This window comes from Hippopotamus amphibius, chromosome 6, assembly GCF_030028045.1.
Source record: "Hippopotamus amphibius kiboko isolate mHipAmp2 chromosome 6, mHipAmp2.hap2, whole genome shotgun sequence".
Taxonomy (NCBI): Eukaryota; Metazoa; Chordata; class Mammalia; order Artiodactyla; family Hippopotamidae; genus Hippopotamus; species Hippopotamus amphibius.
Window position 1 is genome coordinate 110,272,854 of NC_080191.1, and position 19,460 is coordinate 110,292,313.

At 41.6% G+C, this 19,460-nt stretch overlaps 2 protein-coding genes across 4 annotated transcripts in view; one reads left to right on the forward strand and one right to left on the reverse strand.

The window, feature by feature from the left end:
- The window catches only part of NKIRAS1 (NFKB inhibitor interacting Ras like 1), a 30,774-nt gene extending 19,995 nt beyond the window's left edge, over positions 1-10,779 (reverse strand). For 2 of the 3 annotated variants that reach the window (XM_057737918.1, XM_057737917.1), the window contains exons 1-2: positions 10,479-10,779; positions 1,677-1,787 (exon numbers count right to left, since the gene is read on the reverse strand). In XM_057737918.1, coding sequence (XP_057593901.1) covers positions 1,677-1,770 — 94 coding nt within the window. In that variant the 5' untranslated portion in view covers positions 1,771-1,787; positions 10,479-10,779. The remainder of the gene's footprint in view (positions 1-1,676; positions 1,788-10,478) is intronic. The other variant, XM_057737916.1, reaches the window with a different exon arrangement.
- A 141-nt stretch (positions 10,780-10,920) lies between these two features.
- On the forward strand, positions 10,921-13,423 carry RPL15 (ribosomal protein L15). Its single transcript, XM_057737915.1, has 4 exons — positions 10,921-11,006; positions 11,616-11,797; positions 11,994-12,130; positions 13,067-13,423. The coding sequence occupies exons 2-4, from the start codon at positions 11,626-11,628 to the stop codon at positions 13,370-13,372; spliced, it is 615 nt and encodes a 204-aa protein (XP_057593898.1). The 5' UTR covers positions 10,921-11,006; positions 11,616-11,625; the 3' UTR covers positions 13,373-13,423.
- The last annotated feature ends 6,037 nt before the right edge of the window (positions 13,424-19,460 follow it).

The following is a 19,460-nucleotide window of genomic DNA, read 5'->3' on the forward strand; positions in this document are numbered from 1 at the left end:
ATAACTGATAGTATCTGTTGTTAATGGTAAGATTTGAGCTTTCGAGCAAAAGCAAGGATTGTATCCATCAGCATAAACTCCATCACCTCCCAATACCCATGAGATTGGTGATGATATTAAATGGTATTTGGAAGATCTGCTTATCTCAGTTAACCAGTATTTTCCAAATAATCAATTCATAATTGATCATTTGAACATGCAGTGGGTAAAAAACACACTTAAAGTGCAAGACAGATCAATGAGATTTGCATGTAATAAAAGAAAAATTCACGGATGTGGTTTCAGATTCCACACTGCACCAACCTTTAAGTAATCACCACTGACTGAGTTTTAGCAAAATCCCAAAGATGAAAATCCACAATTATCTGCAAAGCTATTAAACTACTCCCACCCTTTTCAACCACATAATTGTGTGAGGCCAGACTTCCTTCACATATTTCAACTAAAACAACATATAACAACAGATAGAATGTAAAGGCAAGCAGATATGATAATCCAGCTGCCTTCTATTAGGCTGGACATTCGATTTGCAAAAAATTCTTACTAAATTTTTTTGAAAATGTAATTATTTTTATAGAAATGTACTACCTTAGCATGTAATAAGTTTATTGTTATTATTTTAAGCAATGTATTTTTAAAATTTCCTCAGTTTTAATTTCTAATACAATCAGAATATCTTAAGACATAGACTACATAAACAAAAGCTCTTGGGGTTTTAAGAAAGTAAAGGGATTCTTTTTTTCCCCTTCGGGCATAATTTATTTTTTGCACAGGCATAAATTAGAATCTGAAGGTAAAAAATTCAGAACCAATAGTGCAGCATCTGCTACAGAAGGGATGGTTTTTAGAAACCAAAAAGTTTTCAGAACTGCTGGCACAGGCATCATAATAAAAACCAAATACAGATTTAACCAGAGTTGTTAAATATTATTTTGGGAAAGTAGAAGAGAATCAGAGCTCATCCAAATGGTTAATAAAAGTAAGATAAAATGTGCTTTAAGCTACCTGCTAGAGATAAAAAATTGAACCATCTATGATTCTACTTCTCTAAGATAAGCCTTCTTTCATTCTAACGTGTTACATCTGTCCTTCCTTACTAAACTGTGACCGCCTTAAAGCCAGAGATGCAGCTTCACCTCTGAATCCTCACAATGCCTCACCACAGCCTGTATCATAGAGCAGGTACTGAACAATTATTTAACTCAATGAATGAATAAACGAATGAGATAATCCAATTCACAGAATTAGGTCGCACTGTAGCAAACAGCTGTCTCTTCCATTCTTAAAACCTATACAGCAGTACTGGGAAGTGTGTTTGAAACGCGAATGAGAGATCATTCAATGTATTCTGAAGTTAGTGAGACTATGAATCCAAAACCACTACTCATTATGTAAATACACTGGAAACCACATAAAGACAACATTTTTCTTAGCTGTTATAACTCTTGTTCTAACAGAGTAAGTGCAAGCACCCTGGAATTTCAACAACGTAAAGATGTTTGTTCCTTGCCCCTACTTTCCCCCCTCATCTCTGGTCAACTTCTGTGATCCTTTTGGTCCCTCCCGATGACACCTCACTTTTGTGCACCATCATCTATCTTTAGGTTAGCACGGCCAACAAAAGACCCCAACCAGTTCCCAGAAGCAACAGAGAAACTACAGAAAAAGAGTCTTACCAATGGTGTGATTCCCATAAAGGAGCTGCTCCAAAATCGCTGTTTTCCCCACAGATAACAAGCCACAAACCACAACCTTACAGCCCTTTCCCATCTTCTCTTAGGATATCACTGTGAAGAGAAGAGAAGATCTTTAAAACTGTGCACTGTTAAAAACAAACAACAACAACAAAATCTTTCCTTTTTCTTTCTTTCTATGTTTAAATTTAATTAGTAATATGTACACAGGGAAACTGCAAGTATAAAAATGAAATACAGAATAAGGTATATCCTTCCAACCCCCATTCCTGGTTCCCATTTGCTCTTGAGCCCTTAGAGCCATCAGTGTTACTAGTTTCCTATATATCTCTGCAGAGGTAACCTAGAGAAACATAAGAATACATGTATAGATATATATTTGTTTTCAAAAAGAATAAACACATCTTATACAAAGACTATTCCAATACTAATTAAGTCTAGAGGAATCCGAATCGAATTCTAGATGAAGCAATCCTTGAAAGACAGCCTCCTCATCAATATTTACCTGGAAAAAATAAGCATTTAAGTAAAAATTTAAGGGGGCATGAATATTAAAATTTGGATAGAGAATGGACATCATTTTTAAAGAAGTATTAACAACATCAATGCCAATGTCAGTCTTTTCTCAAGAGAGTGAGAAACTGGATTTGGAGCTTAGTCACACTTTTTTTTTTAAATTTTATTCATTTTTGGCTGTGTTGGATCTTCGTTGCTGCACTCGGGCTTTCTCTAGTTGTGGCGAGTGGTGGCTACTCTTCGTTGTGGTGCAGGCTTCTCAATGTGGTGGCTTCTCTTGCTGTGAGAGCACAGGCTGTAGAGCACAGGCTCAGCAGTTGTGGCGCATGGGCCTAGTTGCTCCTCGGCATGTGGGATCTTCCTGCATCAGGGATTGAACCCATGTTCCCCCCGTTGGCAGGCAGATTCTTAACCACTGCGCCACCAAGGAAGTCCCTGTTTTTTGTTTTGTTTTGTTTTTAACCAACATCTAAAACCTTAAGCAACAAATGAACTTCCCATAAGTCTTCCCTACTTTGTTTTGTCAAAGTCTGTATTTTCTTTTATTGAGGTATAGCTGATTCCCAATATTACATTAGTTTCAAGTGTACAGCAAAGAGTGATTGAAAATTTTTATAATTATACTCATTATTATAAACTAGTGGCTATATTCCCTGTGCTATACAGTATATCCTTGTAGCTTATTTATTTTATATATAGTAGTTTGTTCCTCTTAATCCCCTACCCCTATCTTGTCCTTACCCCCTCTTCCCACTGGTAACCACTAGTTTGTCCTCTATATCTGTGAGTCTGTTTCTTTTTTGCTATGCTCACTAGTTGTATTTTTTTTTAATTCCACATGTAAGTGATAACATACAGCATTTGTTCTTTTCTCTGACTTATTTCAGTAAGCATAATACTCTCCAGGTCCATCCACGTCGCTGCAAATGGTAAAATTTCATGATTTTTTTTTATGGCTGAGTAGTATCCCATTGTATAAATATACCACGTCTTCTTTATCCATTCATTTGTTGATGGACACTTAGGATGCTTCCATATCTTGGCTGTTGTAAATAATGCTGCAACGAACATGGATGTGCAGATATCTTTTCAAATTTGTGTTTTTGCTTTCTTGGGATATATATCCAGGAATGGAAATGCTGGATCATAAGGCAGTTCTATTTTCAGTTTTTTGAGGAACCTCTATACTGTTTTCCACAGTGGGTGCACCAACTTACATTCCCACCAACAGTGTACGGTGGTCCTCTTTTCTCCACATCCTCACCAACGTTTGCTATTTGTAGACTTTCTGATGATGGCATTCTAACAAGTTGTGAGATGATATCTCATTGTGCTTTTGATTTGCATTTCTCTGATGAGGAAAGATGCTGAGCATCTTTTCATGTGCCTGTTGGCTATCAGTATGTCTTCTTTGGAAAAGTGTCTATTCAGGTCCGCTGCCCATTTTTAAATTATTTGGTTGTTCGGTATTGAATTGTATGAGTTGTATTTTGGATATTAACCCCTTATCAGTCATATGTGCAAATATTTTCTCCCATTCAGTAGGCTGTCTTCATTTTGTCAATGATTTTCTTTGCTGTGCAAAACCTATTAAGTTTAATCACACGCCATTTGTTTATTTTTGCTTTTGTTTCCTTTGCCTTAGCAAACAGATTCAAAAAAAATATTGCTAAGATTTACGTCAAAGAGTGTTCTGCCTATGTTTTCTTCTAGTTTTATGGTTTCTGATCTTACATTTAGATCTTTAATTCGTTTTGAGTTTATTTCTGTATATGGTATTACAGGATGTTCTAATTTCATTCTTTTACATACAGCTGTCCAGTTTTCCCAGCACCACTTATTGAAGAGCCTGTTTTTTCTGCATTGTATATTCTTGCCTTTTGTCATAGATTAGTTGTCAAAGTCTATAATTTTTTATGACCTAGAGCAGCCACAACACTAATTTCCTGACGTGAAAAATTTTAATGCTACCATTATTGCTGTACAATAAGAACATAGCACTCATTTCCTGAACAGTATACTATATTTTACTAGTAGATAAACAATCATCACTTAGGTGATATAACCATTATTTCCTGTGTGGCATACTTGGAATATTTCTGATAAATCTTCCCAAGAATATTTATCACCTGCTTCCAGGAGAACCACTTCTCTAAGGGGACTTACTTTTCTTTCACAGTAATTGCAACTGAAAAATTCTCAGTCTTTATTTATAAGGGCAGAGTTTTGTGTAACACTGATTATCTACGGTATGGTAACGCCTATGTCAGCAACTATGACCTATTTTAAAAGGTTTTCTACACATACTTCTGAATTCATGATTAATTTAATGTCACTGCCTTTATCATAGGATTCTACTCTCTCTGCATATTGTGGTCTCCTGTAAGTTATACCATTGAATCTTTCTTTCAAAGGGTTTTTTAATAATAGTTAAAATTTAAAGGAAGTTGCCACCTAACTATGCCAGAAGAAGATAAGAAAGTGATAGCAGCACAGAATGATCCTGCTGTCAGAAAAGGTTGCTGTTGGAATTTAAATTCTGATTTTCTATTGTTATTTTGTATTGTTATTTTCCTTCCTCTGAAAATGTCTTAGCCCCAGCTGGATTTCTAAATACCAATCCTCACCTCCTCTCCTTTTACTGTTCAATGAGAAAAATGTCCCATATTATACCCATATTATACCAATCTTCAAAATAAACTCAAGAGTTTTAACAGGTTAGGTACACACTGCACTTGAGTGAAGCAGCTATTTTAAGGAAAAAACACCCAACAATTAACAGCAATAGACCCTCTGTGAAAGGGAGGCAAGTATGAGTGCTGGGGACTGCAGCAAACTGAAAAAATGCTGAAATCAACAGAATCTGAGAAATTCAGAAATCAAATATTCCTGGGAGTCTTTGTAAGTAGTCTTAATATATCTGCTTTAAAAGTGGTATACTACAATTGTACTTTGATCGCTTGTGATATCAGGATTAGCAGGTAAAGTTTGTTTAAATATATGCATTATTTAGTATTTGTGTGTGTATCAAACAAACTGGGGGATTTGTTTCAATATTTCAGAGAAGACTATCAAGGGCAAATAGTAAAAGTAACTGAAAACAGATAACTCAAACACTAGGTAAGGATTTTAAGGTTTTTTAGGAAGGAAAGCAAAGGAAAGAAAGAAAACAGAACAGATCATGGTAAATATTGTATACCATCAAAAAAAACAAAAGACTTCCCTGGTGGCCAAGTAGTTAAGAATTCACCTGCCAATACAGGGAACACAGGTTCAATCCCTGGGCCAGGAAGATCCCACATACTGTGCAGCAACTAAGCCCACGCACCACAACTATTGAGCCCACGTGCTACAACTACTGAAGCCCGCATGCCTAGAGCCCGTGCTCTGCAACAAGAGAAGCCACTGAACTGAGAAGCCTGTGCACCGCAGTGAAGAGTAGCACCTGCTCGCTGCAACTAGAGAAAGGTCGCACGCAGCAACAAAGACCCAATACAGCCAAAAAAAAAAGAAAAGAAAAGAAAACAAAGATGAGAGGGTAAGTGTGGTTAATCAAAACATACCTGAAACATTCTAGGTTCCTAGTTGTCTTCAAGTGGGAAACAATAATACTACATAAAGCTGAACATTAGTGACTTGCTTTACCAACAATTAAAAAATACGAATTCTTGATACTTTCTAGGTGGCGCGGTGGGTAAGAATCTGCCTGCTAATGCAGGGGACATGGGTTCGATCCCTGCCCCAGGAAGATATCACATGCCGTGGAGCAACTAAGCCTGTGCGCCACAACTATTGAGCCTGTGCTCTAGAGCCCCTGAGCCACAACTATTGAGCCCACGTGCTGCAGCTACTGAAGCCCACATACCTAGAGCCTGTTCTCTGCAACAAGAGAGGCCACCACAATGAGAAGCCCATGCACCACAATGAAGTGTAGCCCCCGCTCACTGCAACTAGAGAAAACCTGTGTGCAGCAACGAAGACCCAACACAGCCAATAAAATAAATAAATAAATTTATTTAAAAAAATATGAATTCTTGAGGTACAAACTACTGTGTATAAAATAAAGAAGCTACAAGGCTATATTGTACAGCACAGGGAATACAGCCAATATTTAATAATTATAATAATTATAAATGGAATATAACAAAACTGTGAATCACTATGTTGCACACTTGAAACTCATATAATACTGTACATCAACTATACCTCCAAAAAATTAAATTTTCTTTTTTCCTTTATTTTTTTGGCTGCAACAGATCTTAGTTGCAGCACGCAGGATCTTTGCTGAGGCATATGGGATCCCTTTGCTGCAGCATGCAGGCTTTTCACTGTGGTGCGAGGGCTTCTCTCTAGTTGTAGCATGAGGGTTTTCTCTCTCTAGTTGTGGTGCATGGGCTCCAAGGCGCATGGGCTCTGTGGTTTGCGACATGCGGGCTCTCTAGTTGAGGCGTGTGAGCTCAGTAGTTGTGGCGCACGTGGGCTTAGTTGCCCCGTGGCATGTGGGATCTTAGTTCCCCGCCCAGGGATTGAACCCGGATCTCCTGCACTGGAAGGCGGATTCTTTACCACTCACTGGACCACAAGGGAAGACCCCCAAAACTAATTTTTTAAAGTATGAATTCTTTAAAAAATTAGTATCTAATGTAAGGTTTGAATGAATAACATTAAATGCACATACAAAAATATTTTCTACATTTGATCATGATGGCAGGGACTCATATTACATAAAAAGAAGCTGTTCTCACACATATATACTTATACTTACAAATAAAAACAACTAAAAGCTTAGTTCTATAAGCATTATTTCATAATTCCCATACACAATAAATATGCACCATTTCCTTCCAAATGTAAAAGGAGGTCATCTGCGGCACTCTGAAAGAGCAGGGAATCACATGACTAGATTCTGGGGGTGGCCAAGCCTCTTATTAAATCCAGGTTTCAAGAGTTTGAAAGGCTCCAGAGTAGATGGATGACCTTTAAGGTCCCTTCTAACACTGTAATGCTAAAAGAGTGGGAACTACTTATCCAGAAACTGCATCAACATGTGGTTAATATAAAAAGCAGTAGCTACAGCTACCTGTACAGTCCCTACCCTAAGAAACTGCTGGACAATACAATTCAATCTGTGACCTATCAACCCCTGACATTCTGATGTAAATGACTAAGAGTATGTGCTTAACAGGCAAAATCCAATGCAGTCTTAAACACATATTGCTGGGACTTCCTAGGTGGCGCAGTGGGTAAGAATCCGCCTGCCAATGCAGGGGACACGGGTTCGATCCCTGCCCCAGGAAGATACCACATGCTGCGGAACAACTAAGCCCGTGCACCACAACTATTGAGCCTGCGCTCTAGAGCCCATGAGCCACAACTATTGAGCCCATGTGCCGCAACTACTGAAGCCCGCGGACCTAGAGCCTGTGCTCTGCAACAAGAGAAGCCATCACAATAAGCCCGTGCACCACACGAAGAGCAGCAACTAGAGAAAGCCCATGTGCAGCAAGGAAGACCCAACACAGCCAATAAAATAAATAAATAAATAAATTTATTTTAAAAAAAAAAAACCACATATTACTTTGCTTTCCAGGCTAATCAATAATGTGGCTAGAGAATTAAGATATGATGTGATCCATTCTGTGGAAAACACTGAGCTCAGTCAGCATTCTCTTTGAAGAACCTCAGAAAAAGCTATCCCAAACTGTCAGTACTTCTGTTCTTCCTTCTATCCTTCTAAGGAAATCATTCCAGTTTTAAAGTAATACACACACTTTTTTATGCAACCTGAAAAACATTAACACCGAAACACTGTTAACTTCATAAAGAGATGTTATAGATCTTATTATGTAAGCATCACAGGAGGAAAACCTCTACACTGTGTATTTGCTTATGTAAACATCATGGATGTGAGCAATACTTTCACTTAGTCGTAGACGAATACACTTTACATACATAAACATATATTAAAAGAGTTTTGCAAACAATGCTGCACATACTGAAATACAATAAGCAGATTCCAGCTTACCATTCTTTTACTCATTCAGTAAATATTTACTGAGGGATCACCCTAATGCCAGGCATTAAGGACAAACTAGAAGGCAAAACAAGAAATGATCCCTGCTCTTAGGCATCTCAAAATCAACTGAAAACACCAATCCAATTCTTGCAAAATTGGTAAATAAGAAACTGCAAATCAAGAAACAAAACTGCAAAACCTAATTAAGAAATGAGTGATTAATCACATTACCAGAATCCTCTTTCCAAATGATTATTCCAACTTTGAAGTCAGTCATTCCTGACTAATTTTTCTCACACCCCCACATCTGATCCATCAATAAACCTTCTACCTTTGAAACACATCCACGGCTGGACCACTTAGCACCTCCACCACTAATGAAGGAATCCAAAGCACTATCTTCTCTCATCTGATCTCTCAAAGATGTCCACATTATAATCCCCCAAATCCATGAATATTCTACTTTACATGGTAAAAAAAAAAAAAAAAGACTTTGTGGTTGTGACTAAATTAAGAACCTTGATATGGGGAGATTATCCTGGATTATTTGAGTGGACCCAATGTAATCACATGTCTCTATAAGGGGGAGACAAGAGTGGCAGAAACTGATAGAGACAGAGATTTGAAAATGCTATAATGCTGGCATTGCAGAGGAAGGGGCCAGGAGCCAAGGGATGCAGGTGGCCTCCAGAAGCTGGAAAAGGCAAGGAAATGGATTCTCCCCAAGCACCTCTAAAAGGAACACAGTGCAACTGACAACTCGATATTAGCCTATGGAGATTTCTGACCTACAGACCTATAAGACAATAAAAGTGTACTCTTTTTATTCTTTTATTTTTTGGCCACACCACACAGCATGTGGTATCCTAGTTCCCCAACCAGAAATCAAACCTGTGCCCGCCGAATTTGAAGCTCGGAGTCCTAACCACTGGGCCACCAGGGAAGTCCTTGTGTACTCTTGTAAGCCAGTAAATTTGCTGTAATTAGTTACAGCAGCAACAGGAAAATGAATACAACTTCCTAATCGTCCACACTTTTTCCCTTCTTCCTTTTAGCCTCAAGTGATCTTTTGGGGGGGGCCACACTGGGCACACTTGCCAGATCTCAGTTCCCAATCCAGGGATTGAACCCAGGCCACGTAAGTGAAAGCTCCAAATCCTAACCACTGGACCACTAGGGAATTCCCCAAATGATCCTTTTAAAATGTAGGTCACATGAAGTCACCCTTCTGCTCAAAATCTTCCAATGATTTCCAATCTCAGAAAGTTTGAAAACCCGATGTCCTCATAAGAACCTTCACCTCTGATGTCAGCGGCGAGTTTCCCCTGTGGTTGAGTCCAGCCACTCCGCCGGTCCTGTATTAACGCAGGCACACTCCAGCCCTGGCACTGTTCCCTCTGACTTAAGTCAGTCCCCACATCTCCAAGGCTCAGGTCTTTTCTCAAATGTCAGTTTTCAAGACTTACCCTGAGTATTCCACCCAAAATTTCCACCCCCACCCCGACACTTCCTACCCGTTCCCTCTCCTTAATGTTTGCCCTCAGCACTTATCACAGAGCATAACAGACATCTCATGTTTACTGCCCTTTTCCAAGCTAGAATTTCTGCGACGACCACTGCTACCTTCCCAGCAGTTGCCCACATATGAGGCACTTCATAAATATCTGTTGAATCAGTTAATGCATCTGTAAGAGCTTTTACAACGGTAAAGCTGTAATTTAAAAAAAAAGGATAACAGGAAATGGGGTAAAAAAAATAATCAAACCCGCTAATTTAGAAGATAAATGATGCTCCTACATCTTCGCCACGTTTAAACCTAGAATTTGTAAGAGAATTAAACTACATGACTTATCTAAAATAAAAATATTCTGAAGATGCAAAAAAGCTAGTAAATGAACTGTCAACAGAGAAGGCAACAAAAAATGCCTGCATTTTCTCGGCTTTTTTTCCCCCAAACATTCGCACCTGCCGACGAGATTTTGGCATACAAATATTCTGCTTTTCACAAAAAATAAAAAAACAACGTAGTTCTGACACAGCAAACCTAGGACCACATCTGCACGCAGGAAAAGCACGGACCTGGAAAGGCGCTGAGCCGCCGGCACCCCTCTCCCCGCCGCCCCCCACCAGCATCCTTTTGGTACAAAATTCCTCGGAGCGGGGCCTCCGGGGGCTGCAACCCCGACTGCTCCGGGGAGGGGGGGGAAGGACGCGGCCCCCACCGCGAAGCCCCCGCACCTCGAGCGCCCTACCTGCCGGCTGGGGCAGGCCCGCCGGGGCTCCTGCTTCCGCGCCCGCGCGTGAAAGCGGGGAGCCCGCAGCTGCCCCCAGGGGAGGCGCCCGCAGCGCGAAGAGGCCTCGCCAGACGCCCCCTGACAGACCCGCGCGCCCCGCACCCCGAGGAGAGCGGCGCGCCAGCGGCGCGGCTGTACCGCAAGCTGCGGCCCCGAGAAACCGGCCGCCAACTTGCCTCCTCGCGGCGGTAACACGTCTGGACGCTTGCCCGCCCAGGCCTCGCTACGGACGGTCGCCGGCGGCGGCGGCGGCAGCCCTTGTTTCTCAGGCTCGAATCCGGCGAACGGGGGGCGGGACCCTGGGGGAGGTTGTGCCCAATCCCAGCCGAACTCCGCCCAGCGGGCTCGCTACCGGAACTACATGTCCCATGAGGCTCTGCGCGGCCGCCGCTTTCCACCGGAAGGAGGCTCGCTGTAGTGGGGGAGGAACGCCAAAGGGATTGTGGGAGAAAAGGTCTTTCCTTTCCCTCTGGCGGCAGCCATCAGGTAGGCTGCGTAGGGATTTTAGCTACTCCATCCGCCGCCAATCTCTTTTCACCTCGGCCATCCAGGCTCGGGAACCCTGCGTCCTCGGAGCTCCTCCTGCCTAATGTGCGGCGCGGGTTGGATGGGGATGCGGAGCAGCACGGGCGTGGAGTGGCAGCCCCCGGAGCCGGCTGGGGGGGGTGCTGTGATGGCGGCGCGAATCCGAGCTGGGCCCAAAGCGTGGAGGATAGGGAGGCGTGTGGGCTGAGGGATGGGAGGCCGGGCGTGGGGCATCCGGAAGCGAAGCCGGTGGGCTGGGAGGAGTAAGAGGTTTTCATGGAGGAGTAACCCACGGCGGCGGCACCTTCCCTGGTGTCGGGCATGGCCTCTGCAGGCCGGGCCTGGGGCGCCGCCCGGCTCAGTCTCTCGCCCCCGGGCGCCCAGGGCCAGCTCGGCTCCCTCGCCCCGCTGCAGCGTGCCGGGCGCTGGGCTGGCTGCGCCCCGCGTTCGTGCAGAACCATTGCATCATCATCGGTGCTTTTCTCGCGGTCGGTGGGGACTAAGATGAACGGACGGGGTCTGGTTACACGTGAAACGGATGATGCTTCTCATACGCGGCTTATTTCAAAGGTGAGCCGACATGGGCGCATACAAGTACATCCAGGAGCTATGGAGGAAGAAGCAGTCGGACGTGATGCGCTTTCTGCTCAGGGTGCGCTGCTGGCAGTACCGCCAGCTCTCGGCGCTGCACCGGGCCCCCCGCCCCACCAGGCCCGACAAGGCGCGCAGGCTGGGCTACAAGGCCAAGCAAGGTGAGCGGGCTGTGCGCGGATACCTGGGTGAAATTGTATTCTCCGGGAGGAGCCGGGAAGCGGTCGTCCTCGCCTAGGGCTTTGGCAGAAACTGTCTGATGGCCTGAAATATATTTGATGTTGGAGAATTAGAGACAAGTCATTGAGTCGTCCACTGACTCTTACGGGCTTTTTTTTTCCTTTTTTTTTTTAATAGGTTATGTCATATATCGTATTCGTGTGCGCCGCGGTGGCCGCAAACGCCCAGTTCCTAAGGGTGCCACCTACGGCAAGCCTGTCCACCATGGTGTCAACCAGCTCAAGTTTGCTCGAAGCCTTCAGTCTGTTGCCGAGGTACGTGGGTCTTGAGTAGCACTTGTCTTGGTAATCTCCTGGAGGTGGTGGAGAAGGATCTGAACAACTTTTCTGATTGTTCATTTGTACCTAGGTGAACCTTCTTGTTTTGATGGGGTTGGTGGGTTTTATTTTACTAATTCCCAGTGAAGAGTTGCTGTCAGAATTTATCAGTTTTCGTTGGGAATCTGTTTTTGTTCGTATACAGGAAAGTGTTTTGTGGAAAGTGTTTATGATTAATGCGAACCTATGGAAACTAAGATTTAAAGGGCGGTAAACGTCTTAAAGAGCACATCTCCCCAGGTGTTAAAGCAGCTCTGTTTATTCATATCACTAATTTTCTGTGGTCAGTACAAAGTTGTCTTTCTTGTCTAGTTAATTAAGCTATGCTCTGTTGTAGAGGTCGGCAAAAGGGCGTGTTGCCCCGCCATAAGCTACAAATGTTTTGTTTTAAAAGAAGGCAAAAAAAAAAAAGGCAAAGAAGACTATTTTTAAAAGAGACTGTTGTGGCCTTCGAAGTTCTCAGTAAAAGTTTGCTAATCCTTTTATGCTAGAAAAATGCATGGTTCCAGAATACTAAATTTGGTTAGCCAGATTTTAGCATTCATGCCTTAGTGGGCAAGGAGGTAATAAGAGAGAATGGTTTCCTATCTAAGGATGTCCTTGTGTTACTTTATAGTAAGTACACCTTATCATACTTGGGGTCACAGCCTCTGGGGAGCAAGTCAATCTGAGGATACTTGGGTGTGTTGTAGTATGTGTGTCTGCCTTATCATACTTGGTCGCAGTCTCTGGGGAGATACTTAATGAATATTTGAATAGTTTTAAGTGAGCAGCCTTAGTCTTTTGTCTAGTGGTGAATAGAGAGTTCTTGCTTCCTAATTGGCTACTGGGATGTGTGGGAGGCTGACCTTGGGCCTTTGTTTCCTGTTGTAGGAGCGAGCTGGACGCCACTGTGGGGCCCTCAGGGTCCTGAATTCTTACTGGGTTGGTGAAGATTCTACATACAAATTCTTTGAGGTTATCCTCATCGATCCATTCCATAAAGCTATCAGAAGAAACCCTGACACCCAGTGGATCACCAAACCAGTGCACAAGCACAGGGAGATGCGGGGGCTGACGTCCGCAGGCAGGAAGAGCCGCGGCCTTGGCAAGGGCCACAAGTTCCACCACACGATCGGTGGATCTCGCCGTGCAGCCTGGAGAAGGCGCAATACTCTCCAGCTCCACCGCTACCGCTAATATCAGTGATGTCTGTAAAATTCTTACCTAATAAACAATTTAGGACATTCATGTCTGCTTAAAAGTGTTTTTTAATTTGTCTGTTAAAACTAGTTGTCTGCAGATTGTTTCATTGAATGCATTGTCAAATTATGAAAGTTAAAGTGCAATAATGTTTGAAGACTAAGTGATGATGTATCTTGTTTCTAATAAGGGAAATGCCTTTGTTTTTGCTTTATTAGGGAGTTGATATGTCCGTGTTTAAAATGCTGTTTGGTACATTAGGTGTAAAATAAATTCTGTAAAAGGAGTGCAGAAATTAGCCATGTAGATTTGTTGGTGCATGTAATGAAACCTGCAGCTTTACTGGGGTGATGCAATGCTCTGCTGTTTTACTCTAAAGTGGCTGTTTTGTGGAGTTTGGCAAGGAGAAACCTTAAAGTGGATTTTCCTTGGAAATGCCAAGGATGTCCTGATGCTTTATCATGATCATATTCAGAAACATGATAGTTAAGGCCCACATTTTTTAGACTCATTCTAATATTCCATTTCACCTGCTTCCGAAAGGCAAAAAGTAAAGGAATGCCACCATTTTTAAGAGAATTGAATAAACCTGTTGAAAGAGGGTTCTCTTAAAAATGAATCAAATCCTGGTTAACCTAAATTAAATTGCCTGGGCTTCTGTGGTACCGCTGAAGTTCACATAAAAGGTGGGAGCCCATGGTTCAATCCCATGACTGGGGTATGTAGAATACTGAACTTCATGCAAAATAGTTATGGTATTTACACAGTAGTGTATGTTGAAACTGATGGAAATTGAACATTAGGTAAAAGAGAAGGGAGTTGTTAGCCCTTAGGTTTGTAAGCTGGTGATGCTAGGTTTGGGAAATTGGTGTTCATCAGATACCTTTCAAGTGTGGGTGGATAGAAAAGGCTTAGGTCAACATTTTAAACGTTTTATTTATAGGGTTTGACCATTGTGAACTCTAAGCCACCTTGGGGGAAGTAGGGTTGGTTTTATTCAGAAGTAACATTGCAAAGTCTAATTAGTGTTATCTTGGGTCAAGCCACTTGATCCATTCCCATAAGGCTACTGAGAAGTTATGTAGTTAGTGTCAATACAGGTTCACTTGGTTTCCAATTTTATGTGTTGTCTACAGTTAATTTTCTCATCCCTGCTCAAACTACCCTCAGGAGCCTCAACATTCCAGACTTGCCAGGCCATCAGTTGTGGTTGGGCATACCACCACCTGCTGCTTGCATCATGTCTTCCTGTAGACTAGGCTTCTGTTTCCCAGGTGGAGTTGAGTGTGTAGGAAATATGGAAGAGGAATTGCCCCAATTCTTTCCAGTTCTTGATTTGCTGTCTTAATAAGTTTAATTTTGAAGTCTGTTGATTTTCTTGAACCAATTTTTCTTGTATTTTCCTCAAGGGTCTTTTAAAAGACCCGCCTAAATGATTTCCATAAAACGTAGCAGGCTCGCAAAAACTTTGAGACCCAAATTCCTTCCCACTCAAAAAATCTTACACCATATTATTTTGTGTGTAGAGGTTGTTCAACTATAATAGAATAAATGTCTATTAAGCTAAAACAAATGGGTCTTCTGTTATCTTTTGTTATCTAATACTAATGTGCTTTAAAGCAAACCAAATAACCTGCAGAAAGATAACACGTGACACAAACAGCAATTTCAGGGAAAATAAAATGTATAGTGCTTAATCTTGAGTTTTTCTCTCGGTTCTTTGGTCCTTGCACAAATTAGAAAAAAAATTTAAGTAACTTTTCCCCAACTATTCAGGATGCTAATTTGGGGAGGGGAGGGAAGACTTAGGCCAAAGGTCAATGTTCTTGCCTGCTACCCTACAGGTAGTCTTCACACATCAGCTAGGGTGATCACAGGAAACAAGTCTGAGTAGCTTTCTTGGTCTTCCCACTCCCCTACCTTGTGATCTGATGTCCTGCTGTCCTCATACTATCTCATCCACCCTCCTTGCAGTTTCTCAGACACACCAAGCACTCTAATGCCTATGTGATGGGAAAACTGACTAGATACTAAATGTCACCTTAGAGGCTTTCCCTGACTACCCTAACAAGCTGTTCCTGTTTAATATTTCTAGATCAGTGGGTGGTTCAAACATAACCCCAATTGGCTTCTTATAACCCCACAGGATGGAGGAACTGATTCTAACTCCCTGCTTCTGTCAATAGGCAAACAGACAAAGATGAAGTGATTTACTCAAGGTCACACAGTGGCAGTCTGGATTCATCTCCCTATAAACATTTTAAGTTTTGATTAGGTAATACATTGACACATGGCCCAAAATACAAAAGATAAAATAGGTACTATAGTAGACTTCTCCCTGCCCACTGCTCGCCTGCCCCCCCCCCCCCCACCAATTTCCCTTCTGGAGGCAACCAATGTGATCAGTTTGTTTTTTCCATCAGGAGATGTTTTCATAAATATACAAACATAATGCATATGTGCTTTTTTACCCAAATTGTAGAATATTATACATATTGATTTTTTTCTTGCAGTTTCATGTCTCAGAGCTTATTCTATGTCAGTTCATGAAGAGCTTCCTCATTTTTTTCTTATGACTGGTATTCCATCATATGACTGGATGTACCATAAGTTGTTTAATGTGGCCCTTACTGATGAATATTTAAGATTTTTTCCAATCTCTTGCTTTTACGAAAAGTTTTTTGCATATGTCTATCTGTAGGATAAATTCCTAGAAGTAGAATGGCAGAGTTAAAAATTTTATGTATTGCTAGATTCTGCTCTACCAGTCTCAGAATAGTATTGTTATCTAGTTTTATTTTTGCACTTCTGAGTGTGGCAGAGGCAAAGCCACACACACACCATAGCTCTGCCCCCGCTCCCCCCCATCCCCAGCTGAGCTATGTTTTTCAGGTGCCTTGTACCTTCAGGTAGGGGTCTTAATGACATTTTTGCCAATAGAATGGGAGCAGAAGTGATATATTACCTCCTTTCAAGGCAATCAAGAGTTGGTATGCCAACAGAGGCCAGTGATTCAAATCTTGTAGCTACAAGATGGAAGAAAAAGTTGCTCAGCCCCTACCGGCCTGCACAAGTGAGAAAACTGTTGTGTCAAGCTACTGAGCTAGTTGCATTTGATCTTGTGGTGGCCTAGCCTAGTTTGACCCTAAGTCAATAAGTTGAGCATGATTTTTATATTTAAGTCTTATGTTGCTTTACAGTGACCTTCCACTGTAATCCTTTGTCCATTTGTTCATCAAAATCCATACACCTTTAAGTACCATGCCATATTAAATGAATTGGAGGGTGACTACTCCCTTATCACTGCTATACTTCATCATTTCTCCTCTCCTAAGCTTCTTAAAGGTGACTTTATGTAGTATAAATTCTTGAAAGTTCAGCCGTTCATTTTATCCTTTCAATTTTAAGCTCTCATTCCATCTCTAAATTCTGAAATTCCTAAGGGAAATTTGTAGGTATATTGCATCTGTCAGGCAGACTAGATTAGGCTGCAGTAACAAAAAACCCCCAAATCTCAGTGACTTAAAATAATAAAGGTTTATTTCTTAAACAAACTATGTGTTCATTGAGGGTTGGTCATGGTCCTCATTCTGGAAACCAGGCTATTGGAATAGCCACTCTCTAGAACATCGCCAGGGGTTCAAGGCCAAGGGCAAAGGGAGCATGGCACAGCATGCCCTGGCTCCTAGAGCTTTTTCTCAGAAAGTCGCCGGAAGCAAGTGTCATGGCTATACCTGAGTTCAAAGCGTGGGGAAGTGAAATCTCACCAGGTAAGTGGGAGCACCACATATCTGTGAACAGCCCCAGTGGCTAATCCGTTTGATTTCCTTTTGTCCTTGTGCACACTTGAGGTTTTGTGGAGAACAGTGTGTATATCAAGCTGGGAGCAGGAACCAGTACATTCCACTCTGGCGGAGAGGGGTACTTTATCACTGACACTGCTTAGAACTGTCAGCATATGATGATAGTAAAAAAAGACCGTTAGTCAGCTTTTGTGGTTTTTAAGTTCTCTACCAACAACCCTCTGGTTCAATTGATTCATTTGGCAAAATAGGATTATCTGCACACAACTCTGCAACCAATTTACCTGCCATTTTGTTATGTGGCAGCTTCTTTCCTGTGAACCATACAGATATTCACTGAAAAATGCTTTAGAATTGCACTATCCAATATGGTAGCCATTAATCACCTGTGACTAAATTTAGATTTAAATTAAATATAATTTGGGACTTCCCTGGTGGCACAATGGTTAAGAATCCACCTGCCAATGCAGGGGACAGGGTTTGAACCCTGGTCCAGGAAGATCCCACATGCCATGGAGCAACTAAGCCTGTGCGCCACAACTACTGAGCCTGTGCTCTAGAGCCCTCGAGCCACAACTACTGAGCCCATGTGCTGCAACTACTGAAGCCCAAGAGCCTAGATCCTGTGCTCTGCAAGAGAAGTCACTGTCATGAGAAACCCCGCGCACCACAACGAAGAGTAGCCCCCGCTCACCACAGCTAGAGAAAACCCGCGTGCAGCAATGAAGATCCAATGCAGTCAAAATAATAAATTAAATAAAATTTTAAAAAATTAATTAATTAAATATAATTTAGAAGTCAGTTCTTCAGTCACACTAGCCACATTTCAAGTGCTCAATGGTCACTTTGGCTACCATATTGGACAGCATGGAAAACATTTCAGCCATCACAGAAACTTCTATTGTACAGTGATGCTTTAAACCCTTGACATTCTTTTCTCCTTTTTTGTGGTATTTCTCAGTAGATAGAGATGAGGCATCTTAAGTCTGGTTTTCCCACACAAAATGTATTTGATGTTTAGATTTCATATTAGAATAGTATTATTGCTACAGATTTTTAAAGGGTATAATTACCACTTCCTTTGTCAGGTTGGTATTGGGTGTTTTAGAAGTTTTTAACAAGTGTTGTATCCCAACAGTACTAACTATTAAAAAAAAAAAAAAGGAAGGAACTGCTACAACACCTTTTCTAAGAATAAAGGTTTTTGTCTAAAAAGCCCTAGATTTCCACAGGCTTCCACTGCTGGATACTCAGGTTTTATAAATATGCATAATTTGGGGCCTGACATACCAGTAGTGTGGTGACATGCAGCCACAAGCTACATCTTGAGCACCCCACAGAGACTTACCTAAAGTAGTAGTTTTTACCTAGAAACCCTTTCCCCATAGCCCACCATCCTTCTCCAGTTCAGCCTTAGGGACTGCTGGCTGGACATTTAGAGTGTTCATAGATTTTAACATTGTTATACAGGTTGCAGTGAACATCATCACTATACATATAGTTTGCAACCATTTTTTAAAGCTCTTTATTGGAATATAATTGCTTTACACTTTTGTACCAGCTTTTGAGGTACACCAAAGTGAGTCAGCTATATTTATATATATATATCCCCATATCCCCTCCCTCCCATGGCTCCCTCCCACCCTTCCCTGTCCTGGCCCTCTAAGGCATCACCCATCATCGAGCAACCATTTTTATATATGAAAAATAAACTTACAATAGAGCCTGTTAGTAGGAAACAATGATCAAGTTTCCTAAAAAAAAAATCTGCTGCTAAGGTAGCATAGATAGCCTGTACCTCTAAAACTCATCATCAAAGCACTCAAATTTCATGAAGCAGCTAGAACACACACTTCACAGCTCACTCTCAAATCCTGGTAAAGGGCAACTTACTGTCTCTCTGAAATTGATTAATCATTTAATTTAATTAGTATGCTATGAACATCTGAACTCGTTTGCTTGCAATTCTCATTGTCACTTAGAGAGAGGTCCATTATTTGGCAGTCCTAGTTGGTTTAGAAACAGTAATTGATGGGTAATGTAATTATCAGTCATCTAATCACTAAAGTTATTTCTATGAGACCGTAAACATACTATTTAGGTTCCAGAGGTTGCTTATTAACTAAGCAAGGAAATTTCACTTATCAGAAAGGAAAATTCAAAAAATGATCATCCACATTAAAGAATTCAGTCCATTGGCTCCCAGTTGCATTCTGTGGGGAGGACCTGCTAGAATCCATTGCTGTTAACACATCTAGTAGAATACTGTGATTAGCACGAAA